The following is a 14693-nucleotide window of genomic DNA, read 5'->3' as shown; positions in this document are numbered from 1 at the left end:
CTTTTATTATTCTAAAACAAAAATAAATAGCAATAAGATTTAAACATATGCATAATTTGTGAGATAAACTATGCCAGAGAGAAATAAGAGTGTAATCACAAATCCATAATAGTTTTATGGACTCTTAGAAAGTGAACTTGTAAAGTAAATTTGCAGTCATTTTTATACACTATATTTTGACTATAGAAGATGAATGTTATTTCATCCATTGGAGATAATACTGTGTAGTGAGAAGCGAATAGGGGAAGAGACGTTTGGAACACACTCCATGGTTGAAAGTTCCAGAGAAAGGAACCTGAATCTACTTGAAAAAAATAATTGGATGAAAACTGAATAAGCTGAGCCACTGTTTTACAATAATGAACATTATAACTTATGGCAACAAGAAGGAATCTAGCTTTTTCTGGAAATATCTTTGTTCTTCAGATCCAATGGCTTGTGTGCAATGTAGGAGCAGAATAAAAGTATTGAAAGAATAATAGTTGAGCAGTGATCACTTAAAAACCAAATTATGGCAGGTTTTGTCACAAGGGTAAGGACAACCAATAGCCTGGACGCTAACTCGGTCAAAAAACCAGTTCCCAACAGACTCTGCGATTCCCTGCTTGTAGTTTTACACAAACATTATTACATGGGTGAGATCAAACCTTAAAACTACAACCAGAATATAATGAAATACAAAAGATTAATTGGGAAAGACGTACTCTGTTTCCTATACGAGGAGAATCACGAGCAAACCACGTATCCTGTCTTTCCGATTGACAATGAGCGAAGCATGAATTTATGAATAACCCATTTTTGTAAGACCGTGAGAAGGCTCTTGTAGATTTAAGCATCTGATTCCGAAAACCTGTTTTAATCAAAGTTCATGATGTTGCCACCAGTTATTAACCACACCGACAACAATTGATGTCACGAAAATGCTACTCCAGAGGCAGTAAATTTAAAAGGAGTAAAAAAAAAAACAACTCTTGAAACATATAATTAATTACCTTGAAGATACTGAATCTGTGGTCCACTGCAACGTGCATAATCTTTTCTGCATTCATACCAGTTCCATCGGTAGTCAGCAGATGGTGGAGCAAGACTTGCTTGAATCTGAAAAAAAGTTGAAATAATCATCTATTAGACTTTCAAAAGCCATAAAACATGAAATTTCATGCTCCAAAGTCATTCACAAACCATACTCCACAAGTGATAAGAAACTAACTAGCTTGTGAAATGTTGCTCCCAATATAAACAAGAATTTTTGTCATGGGAAATTTTTCATATGGTGAAAGGAACTTACCTGCCAAGTATCATAAGCTGCATTGAGAAGAAACAATGGTGTCCTAACACTGGCAATTAAGTGCTGAGGAAAATAGCACTGACAATAAAATACAGAAAAGAGTAAGAACAAATTAAGAGATGCCTCTGCATTGAAAAGAGTAATAGTAGTTACCAAAATTGGATTGAGGCGACTGGTGCAACTTCTTGGAAGGCTGTTTCGCACTCCCTGTCATGCAAAGATGCATCAATTAACTTTTTGTTGTTTTACATGCATGCATTGCTCATAATCAAGTAATCAGAAGTTATTGAATGCATCCTAAGCCAGCATTAAAATTTGAGATTATTCGTGGCTCAGGCTTGGGGCAAACGATTGTTTGAAGTTCATGACATTCTGTTTTCTGCTATGAAGTTATCTAATTCACCATATTTTACTATATCCATAGCAGAATAGAAACAAAATAAAACAACATATAAATATTCAAATGAGTAAAGACCTGTAAGGTGACCACATTTCCAAACAAATTCCTTAAGCTGCGACGGCCAGAGACATCAACACTGCAACAATACAACTCAAGATGTTTATTTTGTCTCCTAAAGCACATGAACTAATCAGAACTAAGATTTATGACCAGATCCAATAAATAACACATTTGAATTGAAAGTTCATAGGATGATGTTTTACGAATCAAGAAACAATCCAGCATCACTCAGGCATTTCACTCTTGTGGTTCTAGGAAACAATTCCCGAAATTCATCACAATGTATAATAGTAGCTAAACCTCCTGCAGAACATCCAGATAAAAGAGCCTGAAAAAGAAAAAAAACATAGATAATATCAAAAGGAAATCAAGCACCAATTCTCTTTTCTTGAAATTATCAGAGGCTAGAAGGAAACCTGTTTGGCATAGCGCATTCCTTTTGACATTAGATCTTCCATAGCAGCTTGCCAAATGCGTTGCCCTCTGAAATACAATCCAGCTCCCTGTGGAACAAAGATGAATTCAGTATTAATTCAACCACATTCACCATCAACCCGAATAGATAAACACTTGAATGAAGTAGTAGTCTTGATAAAATTTGATTTTGCATCAATTAAAGTGACACAACTACAAGTATTGAAATAAAGGAATAACTTGAATAAATATATTTGAAGACGGCTCAAAAAAATGTGAAATAAAAATAAAATATAAGAGATGGGATAACTAGTAAAATAAATATAAGAGAATAGGGAATCAATTAAAATGAGAAAAATGCAAATTCTGTCAACCCTACATGGCAGAGTGTATGACTTCAGGAGGAACTTAATGTTGAAAAAGAGATGGCACTCTTACCGCATTTTGACTGTCCCCACTAAATGATGCCCCATCACAATAACGGATTTTTATTCTATTCCAATTGAAAAAATCTGAAAATATAATCATCAAAAGAAAGATGAAGCTAATTTCTATTAGAAATGAAGAATAATAAGCATGGACAGGTATAAAGATATGTTATGTTTGCATCTGCTAATTGGAAAAAAGAAATAGCAATGATGTTGAGTCTGAGAATTGTAACCTGGATTTTCCTCAGCTTTGTTGCTCAATATCCCAATAAATGGTATTTGTTTTTCCATAAAGAATGAAGAACCATGACGTGTTTTCTTACTGTAAAGACAATTTTTTATAGTTCCACACCAGCCTCCTCCCTGTCACCAAAAGGTTCAGTGAAATTATTATCACTCAACAGATAAGTGCCACCAATAATGATGGTGAAGAAAGAAGGGGAAGATTATATGCAACTTTACAATGACTTAAGTAGTGCTCAAGAGTCAATTTAAGATTGCATTAGCATAGCAATTCTAGACAATTAGTGCATGACCACTTTTATCACAGAACTTTGTCAGCCAAAACAGAAAAGTGAAAAGGATGATCGTAGTCAGTAACAAAAGAAAAACCATTGTGTTCCCTCATTGGTGCACCCAGTTCAAAAAGTTCAGGAGTCTCACATACCTCCAATTGTATAAGCCAACTGTTTGATCCTGAACCATATCCCCGATGGAAGTGGTAACCTGGTAAAGATCCATCCAGGCACACTGCACAAAAGAACACAAATCACGCATATGATAATCTCCAGATCTCAATCAAAACCAGTAAAAGTTATTAGTCGCTGTGTTTAGAAACAAAGAACACGTTTCTTCATCATTCTAAGTGTTAAGTTCATGAGACATGTAGGCCCAATGTCTAAAATTGAATGCTTCTGAAAAAAGACACCAAATGAACAGAACAACCATTGATGACCTCGTTTATTTGATCTACCAGATTAATGCCAAAGAAAGCAAGCACATGTGAAGAAAGAATGAATACCAGCTCCTTTAGCAGCAGCACCATTAATAAGTGTAAGCCCAACCATCAAAGGTCTGTAGAAACCTCTTCCACTGACATATAGCATATCTATGTCTGTCACATTAGCATCGTCCATGCCCTCAACCCATTTCAATATCACCAACCCCACAAACAAAAACATCCTCTGCTTCAGCAGCTTCATGCCTCCACAACTCTTGCTTCTTTGGCTCATTGCCAACAGAAACAAAAACACAAAGGCAACTAAAATGGCTGCTTCTGCTTCAGCAGAACTTTAAGCATGAAAAGGAAGAGTTCAAGAGAGTATAGTTGGAGGGAAAGAAGAGAATGGAGAACAAGTATATTCTTTTGGGGGAGAGGGAGAAACAAAAAGGCAAACTTTTTCCCAAAGGCTGTGAAATTGTCAAAGTGGAATCGCGTAAAGGAAATGATAGGATAAATAAGCAAGTTTTCTGCTTGGGTAATAAATTAACAATGAATGCAGCAATAATAGCTGCAAGAAAACACAGAGGGGGCTTAAATAGAAAACACAGAAAGGTAGGACACACTTCTAGGACTTGAAAAAAAAAATGGAAATGATAAACAACAAAGTGGAATCAAGAAGCAAGAAAGGAATGAAATGTGTTGAGAGAGTAAATAATGGCATCACATGAATGAAATGAAAGTATAGATAATGAATGAGTGAGTTTAGAAAGTGAAGGCAAAGAAAAACTAAGGAAGGTGAAGAAAAACAGCACCGACATGAAACGTGAAAGGAGGAGGCTGGCCAGAGCTGTACCTCACTCCCATCATTCTCACACTGTTCAAACTCTGGGCCCTCTGCTCTCATGAGTTATGCGAAATCCCATTCCAATTTCAGCACTCATAACAATTATTTTATTCTATTTTATATTCAATCTTTAACCAAGTAATTCACAACTTTAACTTATTATATTCCTAATTTTTTGTCACTGCTTCATTATTATTACTAAACTTTACACTCATATCTACGTTTTAATACTAACCAAATCAATATTTTTACTTTTTTTTTTCTGTCTCTCTCTCGGTGTAACTATCACCTTGTTCTGTTCCTGTTATTTTGGTTTTACCGCATGCAATTTAAGATTTTTTTTTTAGGACCACGCCACGGTCTTCAGCACATTTAATAATAGTTAGGTTCTTTTTCAAATCTTGAACACGTTAGTATTTCAGAAACCCAGATTCAAGATGTGTCCGTTTAAAATAAAAATACCACCTTCAAATGCTCAAGAACTCTTTTAAACTACATTCTTTCTTCCAATGTAGCGAATGTTTGTGGACAAAAACATTCTTAACAATCAAGCATCGGCTTTTGTTTTTCAAATCATTCCTTTCTGAAGTTAGAGAGTGAGAATATAATTTAAATAATTTATGATACGTATGTCATGTATCTATATACTTTAATATTTTTTACATTTATTGGTTTAGTAACCAAAATCTTATGTCTGTATATTTTTGCGCGTTCTCCCAATATTAATCATTTAAACTTGTTAACTGCTGTAATAACTAACAAAATTGATATTACTTAAATTGTTATGTACTTTTTAAAACTGTAGTTCATAATTTCTTTAAAAAATAAATGTAATTTATTTATTCTCTTGAATTTACACGATAGCAATTTCTATCAATTAAATATTTGTATTTTTTTGTTTGAATATTTCAAAAAAAGTTGAGATTTCGTGTTAAAATTGGTGTTAAGTTTTAATATGTGTTGGATTTATATATATATATATATATATATATATATATATATATATATATTTTAATAATATTTTATGACGATCATATTTTTAAAAAATTAAATTTATTTTTTAAGTAACATCATATGTCTGAAATATTGTTTATTTTGAAGTGTAAATTATGTTATGTTTTTGTTTGTAAAAGATAAAAAAATGAAGAAATATTTAAATATCTTGAATAATAACTTTTCAGCAATATGATAATGTTAGGTACGACGTGAACAATTATACTTACTTAATTTTATAAAAAAATGTTTTTCATACATTATTACTCATATTTATAGATCATTTATACATAATAAAGATGTAATACTGTTTTGTATACGTGCATTATTGCATATAGATTACTAAATATAAGGGAGGGGACATAACAAGAACAGATAGAAATAATTCATCACAAAGTCATTTTCAATAATAGTTTTCACACCAATTTCTTAAACTAAATTTTGTAATTTTATAGTATTTTTTAAGTTTTCATAATATCATATTATTTTTAAAATTTATATAGCATTTTACTTATACTTAAAAATTCATGTTTTTTGCCAATTACTTTTATATTATATTATTTTTAAGAAAATGGAAGAATTGAGATAGATCATTTATGATTTCTCTACTAATAAATTTAGCATTTTAAGTTAAAAATTACTGACTCATATTTCAAAACTTAATTAAAAAAAAAAAACAGAAAACATTAATATTGTAATGATTGGGACATAATGTCTTCATTCTTCCCCCTCGATTTTCCCCTGTCTTGTCTACATTTTTAACCTAAGAAATAATTGAACCATACTCATATTGTGATCGTGACTTCGTAACGAATATAGCATACCACAATGGCTGTATAGTGAATAGTGAACACTACTTCATTTATTGATATATTTGGAGAAATTGAAAAAAAAAAAGTAATTTCTTTATGAATTATTATTTTATAAACAAATTGAAAAATAAAAACGTAGAAAATTTATGTGATTTTTTACAAATTAATTTATAAATAAATTAATTTAAATGAAGTTTTTTATAATTTATTTTATAAAAATTCTCATAAAATAATTTGTACGACATATGAGGTTTCAATATGTGTTAATGAGCTAAATTTTCAAGAAAATAGTTTAATGTTAAATGAAACTCATTTTATCTTTATTAGAAGGACAATTTTAAATCTAATTGAAACCGAAAAACTGATATTTTTATTTTTCCTTTAAGCTTTATTTTGATTATATATATATATATATATATATATATATATATATATATATATATATATATATATATATATATATGTGAGACTTTTAGTCATTTTAACATTTTTATTTGTATTTAAACATGTGTTTAATTTGTTGTGAAAATAAACTTGATTACGCTTTTAATCTTTATAGTTTTACAAATTTCATATTTTAGACTTTATATTTAAAAACCATACATTTAGTATCTATATTTGTCTCTTTTAGCCTCTATCATGTTTATGTTTGGTTTTCTATCAAAAGAACTTCAAGTTAAGTTTAAGTTTGATGACATGTTTGATTATTTTTTAAAATATATTTTCACGTCAAAAAAATTACTTAAACTTGGCTGTGTAAAAGTAAAAATTGAATTCCTTTTATGATTTTTGTTTTATGTATGGATGACATTTATTTTAGTAGTTGGAGTAACCTTTTGATTTAGACAAAATTAATGTTGAATAATCACTTTGATAATGAGAACCTTAATGATACATTTATTGGTATAGGTAATCCAAATTCATTGTGATAGTTGGTCACGTGGGTGGGACTCTTAGATTGTATTAGGATAAACTGAACAGATATACCTATGCAAATATGTGATACATTCTTTAAAATCATTACCCTTAAAATAATGCAAAGGTGATTATTAATATGAAAAAGAAAACATGTTATAAAACATAATATATCGTTAATAAAGTGGTTTAAACTTTTATTTTGACTTGCGTATTATAGAAAAAAAAAAACTTCTATGTCATTTGGGATGTATTGTGACATAATGTTGTTTAAATTTTTCTATGCTGAGTTATTATTATATAAAACATTTTGAGGACAAATATTTGTTTGTTAAAAGAAATTATGTTTAGATTCAGATAGAATATATTTTATAAAGTAGATGTTAGCATATTTATTAATTAAATAAACTATTTGTTGGAGTTTTAAAATAATTCACTTGAGTTTAATTAAGACTTGTTAAGTATTAAGTTTGGAAGAGTAATGACATTATGTAATTTTATTATTAAGAAATATTTTCTTGACTCATTTTAAATATGTCTCTTACAACATTTTAAAGTGTTTGTTCTTTTTATATTCATGACCGACATGTTTTTTATTTTCCAAATGGTTATCGTATTTTATTCTTTATTTTTTAATATTATTTAAGTGGAGAGTGTAAAACTATTTTAAATAAAATATATTACTATTAAATAATACTTAAAATGTTATTGAATTATCGTTAATTTGCAGTTCAAAAATTGTTTCTTTTAATAAAAAACGCAAACTTTTTCTTCTAACACTTTGCAGTCAGCTTTAATTTGAGGTCACGTGAATATCATTAGCCTCACTGTCTTAGAATTAATTAATGAATCAATCGGCGATGAATGCGCTACAACATAATAAATAAGATGGGCCCACATATTTGCCCATCTGCATTACAAAGCCCAAAAAGAAAATTATGTAGGTCCACTACAAAGCCCATATAGTAATTTGATAAAATATAATTCTATAAATTCTATTTAAAAATAGAAAAATAAAATTCACACAAAATAAATACACGATCATATAAATCCGATAATTTCAATAATGTATAACTTCCTCTATGATATCAATGAATCGTATTATATTTAAGTATAGAACACTGCGAAAGTATATAACTTCTGAAATCATTTGTGATCTTATCATTTTGGTATTGCAAAATACATAATGGTCATAACAACATTGTATAGTCTACACCATGAGATCTTGAACATGGTTATTATTAGTTTAATGAATTGTAAAAATATAATTGTGTGATTTATAACTTGATTGGGAAAATGTGATTAGAAAGTGAATCCATAGAGTTTAAACTATACAATAATTTCTGATCATTGAAACCTTTGTCGTGTATCTTCTTCATTGGAGGCAGTGTTTTGGAGTGAGGACACAAAGCTAGCGGACATGTTTTCATGGTTACGAGGTGGTGGATCTTTGTGCGACATTCCCTTGTCCTCAAAAAATACACTGGTTTGGTATTTGTACCACTTTGCACACAACAGATAAATCAGAAAGTTAAGGATGCTGAGTATAGCCAAGAACCAGTAGAACAATTCAACATGGTTTTGGTTCAAATCACGTCCCTCTAGCCACCCTTTCTTGCTCTTTCCGATTCCAGTTACCAGGTTGATGAGCTCAACAAAAGCTGTGCTCAAGAAGTAACCAATGGACAAGGAAAGAAAAGAAAATGAAGTGGAAAGAGAACGCATGCCATGAGGAGCTTCTTTGTAGAAAAACTCCAACAACCCCACCAGTGTGAACATGTCAGCTATACCAAAGATTGCGTAGTGGAAAGAGAGCCAGAAGAGGCTGATACGGTGCCCGTTGTGATCATTGAATTCGTGCTTTCTCTTCACTTCTATCATCCCCGCTATCACCATTGAGATTGCTGACAAAACAAGGCCAACCCCAACTCTCTGTAGCTCTGTTATTCCATTGGGGTGACCGGTGATTCTCCTCACAAAAGGTACGAAGAGAAATTCGTAGACTGGTATCAAAAGGGTCATGAATACTAAGGGAATTATGGGAATGGAAGCTGGTGGGATGTTAAGTTTTCCGATGTATGTGTTCATCAAGGTTCCTTGTTGGATGGAGAAGGTTTGCAACTGGGCTAAGCATGTATTCATGGTGATGGTACTCAGAAGAATAGGCATCATCCTTGTCAGAATCTTCACTTCTTCAACTTGTGTCACTGTGCACACTTTCCATTTCCTTGCCTCCATGCCTTCTGGTAGAACAGCAGCTTTATCTAGAACACTGTTTGTGAACAAAACAAGTATTCAATATGCGTTCCTCTTGAAGTAGTTCACTGTTTACAAAAACTCAAATCGGTACAGTAGAAAGTCCAACCTGAATTGGTTAGTGTGAGGGATGATTTTTTTCACGAAATTAGAGTCATGGCTTTGTATTTCATACAAGTCATCAGAATCCACGGGTACTTTCACCCTCCAATTCTTGACTGTGACCACCAGCACCTGCAAGAAGAATCTGAAATGAAACTAGAAAGAAGTTGAGTATGAATGAAGCATGGAGGGGAAATGGAGAGACCTGTAAAACGCTTAACAATGGACTCTCTCCTGGGACTCTGGTACGATAGAATTTCTTTCCCGAGACAATGCAAAGAAGACCAGCAGCAGAACATGTGAGAGACATGATAAAACCTATGTACCAATGATGCTCGGTACTCTCGTAAACTACAAAGATGACTCCTATGCTGGCCCCAACTGTAATGCTAAACAAGAACCAGTTGAAGAAACTGGCTAGTTGTACGCGTTCTTTTGGTTTCTTCTCGTCAAATTGATCAGCTCCAAGAGCAGGTACACAGCCTCTGATTCCACCACCACCAAGTGCAAGCAAGTATATTGAAGCGTAAAAGAGCAAAGCCTTTGTGCCATGCACGCATCTTGATTTTAAACATGGATCAGGCTGAAGTTTCTGGTCGTGAGATTGAATCACAAGTAGGGAGTATCCCTGCAATTCAAAAATATGAAGATTAATTTCTAGCATTGAAAAAAGTACATAAAAAGATATATTTCTAGCATTTCAGTATTTCAACTATTTACCAGCAATTGAATCATGCCAAAGAGGATGCAAGTGTTGAGGCGATTCATATAGGTATCAGAGACGAAGCCTCCAAGGACCGTGAGCAAGAAAGCAGTACCCAACAAGTTTGTTGTGGTGGTTGCAGAGCCAGAGTAGTCAAAATGTATGACATTCATGAAATATAAAACCAAGCTTACCATGTTGGCCACGAAGCCTATGTTATCTAACAACATCATTGCTGCAGTCGAAAACCAACCAATTTGCCTTTGTTAAACAGATTACTTGAAGAAAGTTAAAAAAAAAAAAAAAGTGAATGAGGAGAACATAGTTTACCCACCAAAGATGAAATATGTGGCTCTATATCCTCCTTGTCTCGGAGTCTTATCTGCTTGGTACTCAACATCTCCCACCTTATCCTCAGCTTTCAAATCCTTCAGTGTAAAACAGCACATTCAATTAAGAAAATGAATCAACATCAAAAGGTGATCGCAGAATCATTTTTGAACTATCTGAATGTGCCAATTATAAACAGATAATATGTGGGAAGTTGATTAGCTAAACAACAATATGAACCAGAAAACTGTGAACCCTTATACAGCAAAAGTCTAAAATTGCATACTGCAGGCAATGCAGAGATAGTTACCATGAGCCTCGAATGAAATGTCACAGCTTGAAAGCCGCAACCACTATGAGAGAAATAGGAAGGAAAGTTTGCTTGTGGTACAATCCGTGTGAAAAGTGTGCTTTATTTATAATGATCACCCAGTTGCTTTCATGACAAGGATGACACAGAAAACATGCTAATGTGTAATCATACAATGCTTTGTAAGAAGGGATATCTCCATTGGCTGATAGTGTTGGCAAATTAGTATGCTAAACCGGCTCCAAATATTAGAAAAAATAAAAAAGGCTTTTTTGTATTTCAGGTTATGTAAATATGAGTTCGCTAATTTTTTTTTTTCAAACAGGATCAACAATATTACAGGTGAAGTGGTCCTTCAGCTGGCCCGGTTTCTTTTTTTTTTTAAAAACAATGTCGTCCTTAAAAACGATGGTTTATGTTAATTGAAAAGTGAAGTCGTCCTCTAACATGATGATTTCACTTTTCAGGTTTTTTTATTTTTTAGTTTTCATTGTTTAATTTTCAATTTTTGTTAATTATGAAAAAAAAATTTGAAAAGTGAAGTTGTTATATACGTGGATGATTTCACTTTTTCCTTAACACACAAACCTTCGTCTCCAAGGACGACATTGCTTTAAAAAAACAAAAAAAAGAAACCGGTCGGGTGGAGGACTCCACCTCTAATGTCGTCCTCCACCATGACGACTTGACCTTGTTTGGCAAAAAAAATCAACAGATTCATATTTACAAATTTGACTTCTAATAGACACTAAAATACAAAAAAGCTAATAAAAAAGTATTTGTTTTTATGGACCGGTAGGACACTCTTAACTTCTCGATGTCTTGGTCTTCAGGTAATTTCTATTCTTTATTTGTCCGTCCGATGTGAAAAATGTTTTGACTGTCAAAACGTTCAAAGTGTACCGAGTGTACATATAGAAGACACTATGATACTTAAGTAAGTAAATATCTAAATAAAAGAATATTAAATGCACTCTAATTACGTGGACCTCCTATTTATATTATTTGTAATGAACTTTTATTCATCATCGGTCTAATTACAATACAATCGTGTCTTAATACACTTATTTAGCTCATTTAGGTTAAGTTGCTTTTAGACCAGTTAATTACACCATATGTCTCTTTACTGATTGGCCATAACCGATGTCAACTATGTACGATCGACCTATAAGTTAGTCCACTGTCCTTAGATGTTTGACGGTATCTATAAGAGAAAGATGGTGATGATGATGATGATGATTTATAACTTGGACAAAACCTACCACTGACTTTGTTAAAGCCAAACATATCCTAAAAGTAGTTTTGGAATTTTGTGAGGTTTGATCTGGTTGAAAACATTGTCCGTCCATAAACTGCACCAAACTGTAAATGTTTCATTACTGACAAAACAAAGCAGGAGTGATCCAACAACATCGTTAATATCAGAGCCTCCCATCTTGATTCTGCAACACTGCATCGTTTATCTCTTCTCTTAACTTTCATGCACTGTGATATTTACAGCTCTAATAACAACTGTCATATGTGTGTATATAATAAATTAAAGAAATCTGTAGCTTATAGAAATTCGCATGTAATAGAAATAGAACACTTACTAAAATAAAATTACCATATCGATAATAACTAATTAAAATCAAAATAAGATTAAATATGTTTTCCAAGCCTACCTTGTTATAGAAGGATGTAAAATGTTAACCCAACAAACAGAGTTAGAGTGTTTCTCATATATAAACAAAGTTTCACATTAACCACTCCATAAATTAGAGTGATATTTTATATGACTTTTCATAAAATTTAGGGATAAAATATTTTATAATTTAATTTCAATTATAGTAGTTTGGAAAAAAAAATACATAATTCATCCAAAATAATATTGAGAATACAAATATAAGTATAGGTCTCCGATCAAGTAAAAAAAAATGTTTACAAAGACCTATACCTTTAACATTTTGTATTAAAGTTGATGTTAATTATTTTATATGGATCTAACTCAAGTACGTTGAAAAAGTCCATTAAACTCGATACTTTTAAGATTTTAAATTGAAAATAGTATAAAATATCTTATATGAATTTGTCTTAAGTTTTATTATTATTGAATCACTTCCATAAATTTCTTTAAAAAATTCATAAATTTTAAGATTTTGAATTGAAAATAGTATAAAATATTTTATATGAATTTGTCTTAAGTTTTATTGTTATTAAATCACCTCCATAAATTTTTTTAAAAGATTCATAATGACCGTTGGGAAACTTAAGTATAAATTTAAGTCTCCTAGGAAGATAAAATAAAAAAGTTAAGTATTATATAATAATGTGTAGATTCAACTCATATTTCATTAATATTTATCTTTCTGGTAATTCTGTCTCAAAATAATCATCAAAATGTATAATTATAAGTAATGTTTTACCTTCATGTATTTATTTATATTTTTTTCATAAGTATAATTTATTTACGTGTCATGAAGTATAAATTTTATCATAGGTAGTCCTCTCATACTTTATATTATTTTATTTTATTTTATTTTTTAATAATTTTTATATAATTAAAAATAATTGATGAATTTTGAAGTCTCTAATGACTTTATTGAAAATATTGCTTCATGAATACCATACAATTACTCATGGTTGAGTCTCCTGAGAAATACATCATTATTGAATACTGCTTTTCCATTAGTGCTATTGTATTTTCGCCATATTTTTTACACATAAAATCTCTTACGCAAGATTCCAAACATGTAAACGAAACTTGACAGAAAATCAAATCTTTTTTGTGTTGATCGAGTGATATTTACGTCCACGCAAAAATGAGAAGAGGTAAATTACTAATTTATCCAACTATATGAATAAAGTAAGTAGCTAAGGCAATTCAGAACTCCAACTAAAGTGAACTCTTTTAAGGTTAAGCAACAAATCAAAGTTATAATTAATTCAGAAAGTGTCAGTGCATTCACTTCAGTTTTATAAATCTCCAATTTACTACACCTACGCAGTGAAAATGACTATACTAACTATAAGGTATTTCAAAGTTTTAACTTGTGACTCTTAATTGCAGTTATTTATTTTATTTTATTCATGTGTATTACAATAATGTACTTCAAAAATCTTAATCTACATGTATTCTAATTATAACTTGTCTTATTTTTTCAAGTGTATTACATGTTTGAAAATTATACATTTAAAGTACAGTTATCCTATTATCAAGCATCTAAATAATGCATATTCTAAAATCCAGTTAACCAAATTTAAATATGCAAGAAAGTTTAAAATAAAACTCAGTAATTTCTCTTACATCCAGGTCTATAACGGGTTAAATTACAAGTCCTAATACAACTCTATCACAATAAAAATTCAATTCATAGAAAAATAAACTATAAAAAATTAAATTCATAGAAATTGCTTTAATATATAAAAAGATTAAAAATTGGGTGAAGGGAGGGTTACTTTATATTCATTTGTAGTGCAGGTTTGTTGCAGTGTTAGCAGTAGAATGGTAGAGGTACAAGTGACAAGATCCACCATGATTACTGAACATGAATGTGCGTGACGTACTTCACAAGCAACAGTGTTAGGGTGAGGATAGAGTAAGATGAAAATAGAGAAACTCATACTAAGAGGGAAACCAATATTCTGAGTTGTCCAATCCAATTGGATATTTGGATGAGGCTTAATTTAATTTTGTACTAAAATAAGATCGCACCAAGTAATATTGAATCCAATCCAACTCAATTACATAATAAATATATAACTAAAAAATACCATTCACCTAATAGTTTTACTATAAAATATAATTGTAAATATTATCATTATTTTATAATTATTAAAAAATATTAGAAATATTTTTTCTTAATAAGTAATTTCCTTTTTAAATTACTCAATCCAGTCATGTTAAATTGGATTG

At 31.0% G+C, this 14693-nt stretch overlaps 2 protein-coding genes across 2 annotated transcripts; both read right to left on the bottom strand.

Moving 5' to 3' along the window:
* Positions 1 to 92: 92 nt before the first annotated feature.
* On the bottom strand, positions 93 to 4239 carry LOC114175645 (pectin acetylesterase 10-like). Its single transcript, XM_028060414.2, has 12 exons — positions 3612 to 4239; positions 3258 to 3340; positions 2824 to 2953; positions 2601 to 2674; positions 2165 to 2251; positions 1952 to 2076; positions 1764 to 1824; positions 1442 to 1495; positions 1289 to 1366; positions 993 to 1098; positions 705 to 850; positions 93 to 601 (listed from the first exon to the last, which is right to left on the bottom strand). Exons 1-12 carry the CDS (start codon positions 3820 to 3822, stop codon positions 494 to 496), a joined length of 1263 nt encoding a protein of 420 aa, XP_027916215.2. The 5' UTR covers positions 3823 to 4239; the 3' UTR covers positions 93 to 493.
* Positions 4240 to 8349: 4110 nt separating this feature from the next.
* LOC114177470 (protein NRT1/ PTR FAMILY 4.5-like) lies at positions 8350 to 10892 on the bottom strand. The gene is made up of 6 exons (XM_028062838.2): positions 10799 to 10892; positions 10493 to 10586; positions 10176 to 10393; positions 9661 to 10083; positions 9463 to 9587; positions 8350 to 9369 (listed from the first exon to the last, which is right to left on the bottom strand). The coding sequence occupies exons 1-6, from the start codon at positions 10799 to 10801 to the stop codon at positions 8445 to 8447; spliced, it is 1788 nt and encodes a 595-aa protein (XP_027918639.2). The 5' UTR covers positions 10802 to 10892; the 3' UTR covers positions 8350 to 8444.
* Positions 10893 to 14693: the final 3801 nt, after the last annotated feature.

The sequence above is a fragment of the Vigna unguiculata genome, chromosome 3, assembly GCF_037176805.1.
Source record: "Vigna unguiculata cultivar grain cowpea cultivar isolate G323 ecotype 2 chromosome 3, ASM3717680v1, whole genome shotgun sequence".
NCBI lineage: Eukaryota > Viridiplantae > Streptophyta > Magnoliopsida > Fabales > Fabaceae > Vigna > Vigna unguiculata.
This window is presented reverse-complemented; position numbering and strand designations above follow the sequence as displayed.